Below are 14,900 nucleotides of genomic sequence, written 5' to 3' on the forward strand. Positions count from 1 at the left end.
TACCAGTAGAATTTAATGACTAAATTACTAATTGAATTGACTGAACCAAATTCTGAGGAATCATAAGTAATCTATGCTCTGGTACCACTAACATTTATTACTGTTTCCATTTCTATTGCTTCTAGTCTTCCTATATAAGTTATAAAATATACAAATGCATATTTATAAATATATATTAACATAATATATAAAATTAGCACAAGCAGACTTCTAATTTACATATGAAACTTTCATTATGTATTCCTAAGTAATATCAAGTCAGGCTGGATGAAGCACAAGTTGGAATCAAGACTGCTGGGAGAAATATCAATAACCTCAGATACACAGATGATACCACCCTTATGGCAGAAAGTGAAGAGGAACTAAAGAGACTCTTGATGAAGGTGAAAGAGGAGCATGAAAAAGCTGGCTAAAACTCAACATGCAAAAAACAAGATCATGGCATTTGGTCCCATCACTTCATGGCAAATAGATGAGGAAACAATAGAAACAGTGAGAGACTTTATTTTTGGGGGTTCCAAAACCACTACAGATAGTAACTGCAACCATGAAATTAAAAGATGCTTGTTCCTTGGAAGAAAAGCTATGACCAACCTAAAGAGCTTATTAAAAAGCAGAGACATGACTTTGGTGACAAAAGTCCATCTAGTCAAAGCTATGATTTTTTCCAGTAGTCATGTATGGATGTGAGAGCTGGACCATAAAGAAAGCTGAACACCGAAGAATTGATGCTTTTGAACTGTGGTGTTGGAGAAGACTCTTGAGATCCAACTAGTCAATCTAAAGGAACTCAGTCCTGAATATTCATTGGAAAGACTGATGCTGAAGCTGAAACTCCAATACTTTGGCCACCTGATGCAGAGAACTGACTCATTGGAAAAGACCCTGATGCTGGGAAAGATGGAAGGCAGGAGGAGAAGGGGACGACAGAGGATGAGATGGTTGGATGGCATCATCAACTCGATGGACATAAGTTTGAGCAAGCTCTGGGAGTTGGTGATGGACAGGGAAGCCTGGAGTGCTGCAGTCCACGGGGCTGCAGAGAGTCGGACAGAACTGAGCGACTGGACTGAACTGAATATCAAGTCTCTTAAATGCCCTGGTTTTTAAAATACTGATTGATTCACTCAATTTTTTTTTTTTTTTGGCCCCACTGCATGGCTTTTGGGGATTGCAGTTCCCCAACCAGGGACTGAACCTGGGTTATGAGCGAAGGTCTAGAATCCTAACCATTAGGCCACCAAGGGACTCTCTTACTCAACATATATATTTACTGACTGCCAGGTTCTGAGAACTCTGAGATTATAAAGCTTTCAAGGAGTCACCATCTAGTGGGAGGAATCAAAACTTTTCTCTAAGTTTTAACACTTTAAAGTAATATATATATGTAATATTAAGAAATAAGGCAATTATTATACTGATGAACTTTATTAACTATGGATTGAACATGAAAATTAATTTTGACGGTCCTTACCTTCACAATGTTTCCAACAACAAGCTCTTGATTGTTTTCTGTATCTGATAAAAGCTGCTTAATCCCATTAATACGATCACGAAAATCTTTTGCATTTAATAAACCTGTTATGACTTTAATGTACTCAGCACTTTCTAAGGAATTTCGGGGAACTGATTTTCTGGTGATTTCACGAATTTCAGTTATCTCTCTAAAGTGAAACAAAGGTAAAACAAACATAATAATTATCATGTACTCACTTTTAAAAAATTCACAAAATAACCCATAGCCACAATACTTGTGTTGGGGGTCCCTAATATCTCTGCTGGGTTTGGTAATTTGCTGGGAGGACTCATAGATTCAGCATGTAGTTTTACTCATGGTCAATGGCAACCCACTCCAGTACTTTTGCATGGAAAATCCCATGGACAGAAGAGCCTGGTAGGCTGCAGTCCATGGGGTCGCTAGAGTCGGACACGACTGAGTGACTTCACTTTCACTTTTCACTTTCATGCATTGGAGAAGGAAATGGCAACCCACTCCAGTACTTTTGCCTGGAAAATCCCAGGGATGGGGGAGCCTGGTGGGCTGCCGTCTATGGGGTCGCACAGAGTCGGACACGACTGAAGCAACTTAGCAGCAGCAGCAAGATTTATTATAGTAGAAGGATATAAAGCAAAATCAGCAAAAGGAAAAGGTGCATGGGGTCAAAGTCTGGAAGAAACTAGATGCAAGCCTCCAAGGGTCCTTTTCCAGTGGAGTCACACAGTATAAACTTAATTCCTCCTTAATTAATAAACTTAATTAATAAACTTAATTCCTCCTCCTTAATTCCTTAATTGCAACAAACTGTGACAATACATGTCAAATGTTGTCTACCAAAGAAGCTTAGAGGCGCAGTACCCAGGATTTTTAATGGGGAGTTGTGCATGATTGGTCCTTTGCCTGGGACATACCAAAATTCCCAACTTCCAGGAATAAGGCAGTTCTTCACACTGTTTGCCCAAATAACAGAGGCACAGTAAACTACTCTTACTAGTTAGAGAATGGTGGGGAATCCTCCTGAAATCCTAGTTACCCGATGCTAGCTAAAGGCGGCGAACCTCTCAAGCTGAACTTTCTATCTCTGTTCTGGAAGCAACCTAGTTCCTATAGTATTTTATTTCTCTCTAAAGAACTGTTTTAACATTTCTTGCAAAGAAAATCCAATGGCAACAAATTGCCTCATTTTTTGTCTAAGCAAGTCTTTGTTTCTCCTACACTTTTTTTTCTTCCAGCTTTATCGAGATATAACTGAAACACGGCACTGTGTAAAGTCTAAGGTATACAAAGACTTGATTTACATATTTCATGAAGTGATTATCACAATAACTTTAGTGAACATCCATTATCTCATATAGGTGCAAAATTAAAGAAATAGGAAAAAATTTTAATAAATAACTTTTATTTGTTTTGAGGACTCAGGACATACTCTCTTAACTTTTATATAAAACATACAGTAGCATTATATTCAGGGCATATAGTACTCTCCTCTGTGAACTATACTTTGAAGAGCAAGGCTCCAAAACTCTATGGATTTTTATTTTTTATAAAATTTATTATTCAAAGATATACAAACACGGAAAAAATGAAAGATACCTATGCATCTACTCATATAATTTTTAAAGTAATGTTTTAAAATACACCAAAGAGATCATAATACTTCTGAAAGATTTTTAAAAACTATATAATCAATCTATTAAATACTGCCTAATAGTTTAAACAGGTTACACCATTACATATACAATTATATTTAAAAAAATTTTAACAGTATTTCTTTTTCTGGTTGATGGTTATTGCAGGTGATTGGTTACACTCTTTTAATGCTTGTATTTCATACAGTTTTTTTCTCCCTTAATTAACCATAACTAGGTATTACTTTTATAACCAAAGGGGGGAATAAAGGCTATAAATTGAAAAAAAATTAAAGAGTTGTCCAGGACAGGCCTAATATTGACAAGTTCAATAACACTAAAGTTTTACTAAAGTTTAGTTCACATAAAAGCAAGGTGCTGTGAATAAATAATTGCCTTGTTAAATCAAATTATCTCATATTTTCTAAGTCCTTACCAACTTTCAAAACTCCATTAAACACCCCTGGAATAGTTCATGAAAATATTCAAATGAGACTACCATGAGACTAAATGAGACTATCATCAGTAGGGAGTAATGATTCTACCTTTCAGCTGAATTGAAAGCATCCCTAGAAACAGATGATGACCTTGTATTTCCAACACTGCCCGTATGAGATCGTCTTCCTTTTGCTGAAGGAGTATCTAGTGGTATCTCTCCCAAACCCTGTAAGTAAAGAGAGGCAGTACAATAAAAGTCTTAAAACTAGTAAAAGTGAAATTAACTTGGACAATGTAATTTTCATAGCAGTCATTGCTGATCTCTTATGACTGAATGCATTTTAATAATCTGCAATATTTATGCTTTAAAGGGTATCAGATATATAAATTACCTTGTAATTAGTAGTAAATTAACAAAATATGTGCCTTACACCAGCAACTGATACTGACGTGGTAAAACTGTTTAAAATGTAAAACTTCATATCTATATTTTATAACTACTCTTCTTAAAGCTTAAAATCTATATAGAAATCATGAATTTATATAGAAAATATGAATACATCATATAAACAATGAATTCCTATGCAATAACAGTATGAGAATAAACATTTAAATAAGGACTATTTAAAATTTATTTTTTTCTGATACTTGTACTTGAAATAACTCAGATATAATCAGCCTCATTTTAGTAAGATAATTTTTTACATGGTTATTTTGATAAATTCTATATGAATTAAGCTGAAATCTCATACCAATAGGAAGAAAAAATGCTCTAAAATGTTTATCACCACATATATTTGAAGTAGTATCCCTTCAAAAATGAATCTTTTACCTAAGTTGACCAGAGAGGAACAACATAAATTACCACAGAAAAATTCCACATCATTAAACTAAGTACAGTTTTGCAAAAATTAATACATAAATAGGCTACATTTTTTCTTTTGCTAAACAAAAATGTATGTTGAGCGGGTAACTATATGAAAGGGGCTTCCCTGGTGGCTCAGTGGCAAAGAATCCACCTGTCAATGCAGGAGACGCAAGTTTGACCCCTGTGTTGGGAAGGTCCTCCAGAGAGGGAAATGGCAACCCACTCCAGTATTTCTGCCTGGGAAATCCCATGGATAGAGGACCTTGGTGGACTACAGTCCATGGGGTCACAAAAGACTTGAACATGACTTAGTGACTAAACAACAATTATATGAAAAGTAGGTCTATTTGTTTTCCCATCTTAAAAGGAACTCAACTCCATTCATTTCCATTACCTTATAGGTAACAAAATGTGCAGGGAATTTTATTCTTGTTGTGTTTCCAATGCTAAAAAGAATTGATTTTCTTTATACATATATAATTTTATTTATTTATTTATTTATTGGCTGTGCTGGGTCATCAGCACTCCTTGGGCTCTTCTCTAGTTGTGGTGAGTAGGGGCTACTCTCTGGTTGCAGTGTGCGGGCTTCTCACTGTGGTGGATTCTCTTGCTGTGGAGCACAGGCTCTAGGCAAGTGGGCTTCAGTAGTTGTGGCAGGAAGGCTCAGTATTTGCAGCTCCTGGGCTCTAGAGCACAGGCTCAATGGTTGTTGACGCTTGGGCTTATGAGCCTGGGCTGAGTTGCTCCGTGGCATGTGGGATCGTCCCAGAGTGGATCAGGGATTGAACCATGTCTCCTACGTTGGTAGGTGGACTCTTTACTACTGAGCCACCAGTGATGGGGAAGCCCAAGAATCAATTTTCTTTTAGAAGGGTTGACTTTACACTTTTGAAAAGGGCTCTGGCCTAATATTACTATTGATAGACTCCCCCACCCTGTATTTTGTCCTTAAGAAAAATAAAAAATAATACAACAAAAACAAAACAAAACAAAAAAATAAGGAAAAATAGCAAGTACAAAAACCAAAAACAAAACAAAAAATAAAAGCCCTTTGTTTTGGGGGGAACACAATCAACCCATTCAGAAAGTTTATAATCTTTAGCAATATAGAGTGGATAATTATAAATTGATCACTCTTTTATTGTAAAGAAACTCAAAGGTAAGAAGAATAACATTACCAACTCTTGGGTTACTTTATAAGGCACTTTTCACATTTCATTTCACTTGACAGTCCCTCAGTTACTCATTTACAGACATTTTTGAATACTCATTATCTACAAGGATATATAAAACATGGGGCTTCCCCTCAAGGAACTCCTTTATCAACAATGTGGTAGAAGCTCTAACAGTGGAACGTACAAGGAAAATAAAGTAAGAACTAAGTGTAATAAACATTATCCTCATTTTATAAATAAAGAAATGATATGTGTAAGATTATATAATTGCTACTTCTCAAGTTGTGATTCAAACACAAGTCTTGTAATTCCAATAAGCCACACTACTACATTCTACCTAATATCAACCTTCTATTCAATAAACATTTACTGACAATATGAATGTCTCCTCAGTACTACAGTTGTTGAAATGCTACTGTAGATCTATTCTGAATGGTTAACAGAAATAATCAAACAAGTAATTATTTCTATCCTTTACCTTCCTCAGCAAATGAACATTGCTTTTAAAGTTGTGTTATAAATTTCTTCTACATACCTTTTGCCGTAAGCTTTTAACAGATTCCTTAATATATGGCAAATCTTTAGATGGCACGTACTTTTCAAGCATTTTATCAAAGTTAGGATGACACATCATGAGGAAAAGCATCTTTCGGCCATAATACCTATGGATATTTAAGAAATATGTGAAATGATTCTATAAATCTTAACAAGCTTAAGTTTCTGTCCTTAGATTTAATTTTTTTCCCCCAGTAGAAAAAAAAACCTATCAACATCAAGATTATCATCCCTATATTAAATAAGCCACTGAAATATAGTTGCACTACCTGGATTAGAGTGTATAGCATTCTCCTGCCACCCACCTTTAAAAAAACATAGCTTCAAATCTTTTAGCTATATGTCACACAGAGTCAAAAGCTATGACTATTTTTCAGGCACCCAAGGGTCCATAAAAAGACTGGCATTTGGCACAACTGTGAATTAAAAGAAGTGTTTGTCCTGACTTCTTTGTCTGGTGACCTTTTGCTGCTCACAGACTGGCCAGATATTCTGGCCTAAGTCAACCCAAGATTCTGTATTTCTGACTCTCTCTCTTTTCTTCTTCCTGCCAAAACGTACCTGGGCTTCAATTCTTCAAAAACCTATTCTTTGCTATCTAAAATACTTCCAAAGTTAGCTGGTAAATCGTGGCTGATACATTAATGAAATGTCTAATGTTCTCCAAAACTAGGTGTTTTTTTAAATGCTACATTAGTTTTAACATAATTCTTTTGGGATAATACCCTAAGCCAGGATATCATTATAATGGTAAATGATGTGGTGGAAGTGCATACTGGAGATTATTTTTCGACAGGGGGGTCTTGTATTACCTCATAAAACTGTATTCTTCTTCTTCCTGGAGACTTGACCCTAAAATAATTACAATTATACTTTTACCTACAACTTGGAATGTATGACACTAGAAGAACCAGAGAAGGCAAAGCTTTTATAGGGGAGATGTAGAAGATGATCTCAGAATCATTTATATCAACTAGACTTGTTCAAATGTAATGAAATTACAGAAAGGGAGGTAATATAAGAGAATAAAAATTAGTTTTCTTGCCCCACAACCAGAATAAGGTTAACACCCAGATAAATAGCTCCTAATTAGTTATAGTATCAAAGCTGACTCTAACTTTTATCCCAGAATGGTAAGGACTGCATGTCTACCATAGACTGTAATGATATGTGAATGGCTAAAACAAACAAAGGAGCAAGCAAAAGACAAAAATGTAAGAAACACTATAGCTGGAAAGTTGTCATTATTCTTTAATTTTAAAACTTTAAATAAGAATCTAAGAAATGACAAAATGGATTAGAAGAATTACTATGCCATTAAGGAAAAGTTAAAATGTAAAAAAAACAACTATTGTAAATTTTATTTTGTTTCTAACTGGTCTATTATGATCCAACCCTCCTTAATTGTTTTGAACTTTACTGAGGTATGCACAACTTCTAAAATGGTTACCCCAAAGATATCCTGCTCTAAGTCCTAAAATTTGTGAATATATGAGATGTAACTTCCAGGATTATGTTATATTTAATGGTACAGCTGATTTTAAGATAGGGAGATGATCTGGGTGGACCTAAGTGAATCACATGAGCCCTTAAATGCACAGAGCTTTCTGTAGCTGGTAGAAGAAAAAGAAGTCAAAGAAATTCCAAGCATGAGAGGGATTCGCCTTGTTGCTGCTGGCTTGAAGATGGAGGTGGGCTGCATGAGAAGGAATTCAGGTGGACGTAAGGGAGCTGAGAAAAGATTCCGGCTGAGAGCCAGCAAGGAAATGGTAACCTCTGTCCAATAATCACAAGAAACTGAATTCAGTCAACAAGCTGAGTTTGCAAGCAGATTCTTCTATAGTGCAAGAGCCCTGTACTGTTACCACCTTGATATCAGCCTTATGAAACGCTAAGCAGAGAACCCAATTGAGCATGTCAGACTTCTAACCTAAAAATGGTAAGCTAAAAGAGCTTGTGTTGCCTTAAATCACTATGTTTGTGGTTATTTGTTATGCAGGAATATTAAATGAATATATTTAGTTTCTATAATATTTTTTTGACATAATGACTTCCACAAGCTTAACTGTAGATACTTAAAGTAATGAACATCTCTGTCTTAAAATTTTAGAAGTTTGATGTCCTTCTTTACTTTTCAGTCTCCACAAAGTCAAGGTCCTACCTTCTCCCTTTAATCTGAGTTCACATATAACTGCCATAATTTTTAGATTCTGTATGAAACATTATAAACATCTAGTCAAACCTTACTAATTGTATAGATGATGAGACAGAGGCTAACAGAGGTTAAGTAACTTGGTAAGGGCTGACAGTGGCTCGAGCTAGGAATTGAACCTAAGCTTCTGATTACATCTAAACTTCTGTTAGCATTACAGCTATAGTACCATCCATTTCTTAATTACTCTGTTATCTTTCTCTGACCATTCTTAACCTTCATAAAATAGTTCTTTGAGTACAGGATAGCAATCAAGAATTCATGGAATTTTCTAAGTGCACATATCTCATGCTAATCAGTTTTCTTCCTGTATTCTTCCTGATTTTACCTGCTTGGAAATACATCATTTTCCCCTAAATGTATTTACCTTATATTTGCCCACAATGAATTTATTCTGCCACTTTTCTGCCCACTTATATAGTCTTATACGGTTTTCAGGCAGATCATCCCTGGGACACGGCATCTTACTACCCAGAAGTATGTAGTGTCATTTGTAAATTTGGAGAATTCACTGTGCACTCCCTCAAGGTCATTTACAGATCAGTCAAAAAAGATCATCCCCCAGCACCAATCTGTGGGGGTCCCACTTCTCCATTTAGAAAAATGTTTATTCTTCTTCAACCTTTGTTTCTACATTTAAGCCCTTGTAGTAAATAAGAGACTCAACAAATATTATTAGCAGCTACTCACCTGGTTTCTGGTGAGCTGTCCTGAGCAAATTTAGCAGCAGCGGGTAATATACGGTCAGCCATATCCTTTGTTCCAGATAAAACACGCTCTGGTTCCATAAATTCTACCACATCTGATAAATGCTGGGCAGCACATCTTCTTACTGCAATGTGTAAGTGGCTAGAGGAAACATGGTCAATTACAATAGAGTTGATAAACTATTTTCCAAAGATATACCTTAAAAGTTAAATGATTACTCCTAAGCCTCAGCCATCATCGTTGCAGGACAAAATGACAAATTATTTACATTAGCTATCTCTTCCAAGAAGTTAAAAACAAAAGTTATAATCACTGACATTTATTTAGCTCCAGATCTATGAAGGTTAGGAACACTATTAAAACAACAATATTATTGTCTTCTGTATGCTTAGTACCTAATCTGACTTTTACCACAAAGGAATTATTTAATACATGTTTTCTGACTGAAATAACATTGAAATTTGCACTTTTCCCCTATACCCCAGATTATAAACAACTGCATTTTTAGTTTAAGGACATGTCCAGATTATTTTGAACATTACCTTTGTCCTCCATTGATAAGAGAAACAACTGCACGTGCGGGAGTTACATTAGTGATCATAGCTCTTAATGCCTTGTCAACATCTTCTCTTATAAATGTATTTGATTCTCCTGACTTCTGCAACAAAACTTTTACGGTATTATCTAGTTCTTGATCCATGCTCTTTTTCAGGTGAGTGAAAAGATCACTTAAACAGACCACAGCAGCACGAGAAACTCCAGAGCGTAAATTCTTTACCTAAAAAAAATTTCCAAAATGTACATTTTGCTGAAATTCTGAAAGAAAATCAGTAATAATGACCTTAAAGCCAAATTTATTATTTATGTCTTTAAAAAAATCAACATTTTATAAATTTTTAAAAATGTTGCAAAGTAAGGCATGAGTTACTTTACATACAAGCCTAATGATTTCATTTAGTACAGTTTTTCAAGGTCAAGTAAATATGGCATGTTTATATTTTGTTATCCAAACACTCCTTAACTCAGCTGAAAAATAAGTTTACCTCTTGAACTACTGCAAAATTTGTTTCATGCAACTTTGTGTTCAGTATTTCAGAATGAAAAGCAGCTAAACATCTAATAAAGTTCAGTCCCTCAATTTTCTTCTCCCTATGAGAAAAAGAAACAAACAAAATCATGTATTAAATGGGGCTCCACTAGAACAGGATCTCAGATTTCTTCTTCTTTTGTAAGTATGGATTATTGCCAATGAGGAGACCCTGTCTATCTTCCCTTATTATGCAGGAAGCTCAAATAAAAGATATGGAAAGTATTATTTACTCCCACAGTTCTACTCCTGATTCAAAACACCATTCAAAAGCACTGACAGTCAAATTAAGCATATGCTTTGTAAATAAAAAGGAACATTTCTCCACTAGTAAGTATGTCATATTCTTTTTAGAGAACAGAAAGGAAAGGAATGGCAAATGTGAGGGAAGCAATAAAACGAAAATGGAAGGAGATTAAATAACTAGCCATAATTTTGTTGGTGATCCAAGAGCAGAAAAACATTTATGGTTATGTAACTCGTACTTCTTTTTCATTATCTTACCTAATGAGACAGATGAAGGGTAGGTGAATACTAACAAGAGAGTAGATTTAAGTGGGATAGAGGCATTACATTTCAAACTTGATGGTTTCCATTTTAATAATCTGAAAAATGTAAGCTGAGTTTCCTTAGTTGGTAATATTGATAGTGGTTACTTTTTTAAGCATTTAAATCCCTTGAATAAGTTATGGGATAACAGGGAGAAAAGACTCAAGATTTCAAGGTGGCAAGAGTAAATCTATTTAGCAGATGCCTGGTTCAAGATTTTCATTTTTTGGATAAGCATAAAGCTGTTACAATTACCATTCAGATGCATAAACAACCAGATTCTAAACATGAATAATAGAAAGTGGAGTCAAGAGTGAGGAAGGCAGAAAAATTAAGAAAGAATGGCTGAAATTTTTCCAAATTTGATCAAAGCTCTAAATTCTCAGATCCAAGAACAAATCCTAAACGGGATAACCACAAAAAAACACAAAATGGAACATTATTATCAAATTACTAAAAAGACTGTTAAAGGGAATATTCTTAAAAACAGCCATAGGAAAAAAGGGCAACATACAGCAGAATGAAGATAACAATGATAAAAGACTTCAGGTCAGAAATATACAAGCCAGAAAACACTGAATAAAATTTAAGTGCTAAAGAGAAACCAACAACAACCAAAAAAATCAACTTAATTTAAGAAGGAATATACAAAGCTTAAACTATACTTAGAGATTTTAAAAGCCCAGTAACTGATAGAAAAAATAAACAAGAAACCAGTAAGTATACAGGAAATTTAACACTTTCAACCACTACCAACCAACTTGATCTTCTTAACATTGATAGAACACTACAACCAACACCAGAATGCAGACTGTTTTTTCAAGTTCACGTGAAACATTTATCTGCATTGTTCTGGCATCAGGGTAATGCTGACGGCAAAGAATGAAACAGGAAGCACATCAGCTTCTTCAATGTTCCAGAAGTTTGTGTAAAATTTATTTCTTCCTTAAATGTTTGATATAATTCATTAGTGAAACTACCCAAGCATGAAGTTTTCTTTGTGGGAAAGAAATTCAAATTCAATTTCCTCAAGAGATATTAGGTAATACAGATTATCTGTATCTTTTTGAGTGAGTTTTGGTAGATTGTGTCTTTCCAAAAATCTGTCCATTTTACTAAGCTGTCAAATTTATGGGCCTAAAGCTATTTATCATATTCCTTTATTATTTATTTTTTCCCTTCATTATTTATTTAATAGCTGTATGATCAGTAGTGATATTCCTTCTCTCATTCCTGATGTAGTAATTTGTTTCTTCTCTTTTTTTCTTCATCAGTCTGACTAAAAGGTTTACCAATTATATTTATCTTCTCCAAGAGACTGCTTTTATTTTCATTTGTATTCCCAATTGTTTGTTTTCTATTTCATTGATTTCCATTACATTCTTTATTATTTTCTTTCTTTGCTTATTTTGAGCTTCATTTGCATTTCAGTTTCAGGTGAAACCTGAGGTCACTGATATAAAACTTTTCATCTTTTATAATTACAGGGCTATAAATTCTCCTCTAATTTAGCTGTATCCCACGAATTTTGTTTCATTTTTAATTTCATTAAATTCAAAATGCTAATTTTCCATTCTTAGAGCCATGGGTGATTAGTAAGTATGATACGTAGTTCCCAAATATTTAGAGATTTTTCAGGTATGTGTTTCTAACTTCTAATTTAATTCCACTGTGGTCAGAGAACAAACCTTGCATAATCTGAAACCTTTTAAATTACTTGTTTTATGTTTCAGAACACAGTCTTTCTCAGTAAAGACCCTTCTGGACTTGAAAAGAATGAATTCTGTTGTTTTAGCTGAAGTGTTCTATAAATGTCAATCAGGTCAAGTTGAAATTCTTCTATATTCTTACTGATTTTCTTTCTTCTAGTTCCATCAATTAATGAGAGGATTGTCTGAGTTCCAACTATAATTGTGGATTTGTTTATTTCTCTGCAGTTCTACCAGTAGTTGCTTAATATATTCTGAAGCTCCAGTATATGATAAATAAATGTTCAGGACGGCCATGTCTTCTTGCTGAATTAACTCCCTTATCAATATAAAATGGCCCTCTTTATTCATGATGTGATAGAGAATTCTAAATGATTCTAATGATAAATGTCTAATGACAGTCTAAATGATAAGACAGAAGTCTAAACCTTGCTTCCTGCCCCTAGTATACATGACCTGAATAATACCCTCCCCTTAAGGGTGAATATGATGGGCTATTACTTCCCTCGATCATGTTACATTATATGGCAAAAGGGATTTTGCAAGTCTCCCTACAGTTCACCAATCCTCTGTTCATGTCTTTCCTCTAGCTTCTCTAACATAATGGATTAGAATTATAACTATAGTTAAAATAATTTGTCTAGTAATTCTATAATCTATAGCAACAGTTAGCAACAGACTGGTTCCAAATCGGGAAAGGAGTAGGTCAAGGCTGTTTGTTGTCACCCTGCTTATTTAACTTATATGCAGAGTACATTGCCGGGAGCCGGCGAGAGACATTCCACTCGTGACAAAGGTCATGAGGAAGGGGGCTCGGCATACGCAAAGGCGGGATCGAGCCTCGGGAGTGCCCCCGGATATTCTCGAGCATCTACCCCCCAAAAACCAGAGTCTGCCTACTTTATTGCTTTGTGCTCTCACCTCTGACTTTACTGGGGGCTGTCCCCCACCACCATCTCACTCTCTCTGTCAAAGAGTTAACTTACAGCTCCAATTAATAAAGTTCCTGGGCAATTAGGAGTGTTTAAATCCAAACCCCTCAGATGGCTCTCTAACTCGCCTGACAAGTTTACCCGGACACCTACAGCTATGCATACGATTGTTTACAGTCTCCCAGCCTCCAGAGGCACGGGAAGCTTAAGATATTCAAATAGCTTAGAGCCTCTCAGAGAATTAGAAACTGTCAGAATAAAGCTAGTAAAAGATTTCATTGATGAGCCAATGTTTGTTGCCAAGTTTTCACATCCCTTGAATTGTATCCTTGAATGTGCATTAATTAATATAGTTGGTATGTAGAAAAAATAAGTAGTGGCCTGGTGTTAGTAACTTTAGACCCTTAAGGTAGTAAATTCTTTCCTTTGTAAACCCATTACACATCCACCCTATAGGAACGTAATCTTATCTTCGGAGGATGGCGCCAAACCTTAAAATAATTACTCTTAGAGAAAATAAGTCTTTGTTGATAAGTCCTTGTCAAGAGTCATAAAATGTTAATAGGCCTCTGGCCAGAAGATGATGTAAATCACCTAAACCATTTGTATACGATAAATCTGCAGGAAAGAAACCCTGGTTTTTGATAAGCATCAAAGACTGCTGATTTTGCATCCCCTATTGTCCTCTATGTGTAACTTAGGGTATAAAAGCCCCTGTTGAAAATAAAGCTATGGGCCTTGCTCACCAACGCTTGGTCTCCCCATGTCATTCTTCCCTTTAACTTCTAGCTGAGTGTCCATCTGGAGTGTGGATGTCCTCTGCGACCATTTATTTGCCTGGGCTTCTAAGACCCACTCGAGAAGGTGTCTAAGGTGGGGCACCTTCCGCTATTCGAGAGGGCGCCTGCGGCCTCCGTGGTCAGAGCTAACCTGGTGTCACGGGTTATATTGATTTTCCGCGTAAACCAAGCCACTCAGCTTCTTTTCTCCACTGAATTTTCCTACTGAGCTATCCTCATTCTATTCCTCTTTATTATATCTAATTAACATTTGAATAGGCCGCCTAGCCGTCTCTCCTTCGAAGACCCTGGATCAGCCGGGGCTGGACCCCGGCAGTACATCATGTGAAATGCCAGGCTGGATGAAGCACAAGCTGGAATCAAGATTGCCAGGAGAAGTATCAATAACCTCAGATATGCAGATGATACCACACTTATGGCAGAAAGTGAAGAAGAACTAAAGAGCCTCTTGATAAAAGTGAAAGAGGAGAGTGAAAAAGTTGGCTTAAAACTCAACATTCAGGAAACTAAGATCATGGCATCCAGTTCCATCACTTCATAGCAAATAGATGAGGAGACAATGGAAACAGTGACAGAATTTATTTTGGGGGGCTCCAAAATCACTGCAGATGGTGACTGCAGCCATGAAATTAAAAGATGCTTGCTCCTTGGAAGAAAAGTTATGACCAACCTAGACAGCTTATTAAAAAGCAGAGACATTACTGTACCAACAAAGGTGCATCTAGTCAAAGCTATGGTTTT

General features: G+C 35.6%; 1 protein-coding gene across 4 annotated transcripts in view; it reads right to left on the reverse strand.

The window, feature by feature from the left end:
* Nucleotides 1-14,900, reverse strand: part of TOGARAM1 (TOG array regulator of axonemal microtubules 1) — a 79,732-nt gene that overhangs the window by 5,630 nt on the left and 59,202 nt on the right. For all 4 annotated transcript variants that reach the window (XM_025271419.3, XM_025271420.3, XM_025271418.3 and 1 more), the window contains 6 exons: nt 10,126-10,231; nt 9,625-9,860; nt 9,065-9,223; nt 6,143-6,269; nt 3,672-3,790; nt 1,475-1,664 (listed from right to left, as the gene is read on the reverse strand). In XM_025271419.3, the coding sequence (XP_025127204.3) occupies nt 1,475-1,664; nt 3,672-3,790; nt 6,143-6,269; nt 9,065-9,223; nt 9,625-9,860; nt 10,126-10,231 (937 nt within the window). The remainder of the gene's footprint in view (nt 1-1,474; nt 1,665-3,671; nt 3,791-6,142; nt 6,270-9,064; nt 9,224-9,624; nt 9,861-10,125; nt 10,232-14,900) is intronic.

The sequence above is a fragment of the Bubalus bubalis genome, chromosome 20 (genome assembly GCF_019923935.1).
Source record: "Bubalus bubalis isolate 160015118507 breed Murrah chromosome 20, NDDB_SH_1, whole genome shotgun sequence".
Lineage (NCBI taxonomy): Eukaryota > Metazoa > Chordata > Mammalia > Artiodactyla > Bovidae > Bubalus > Bubalus bubalis.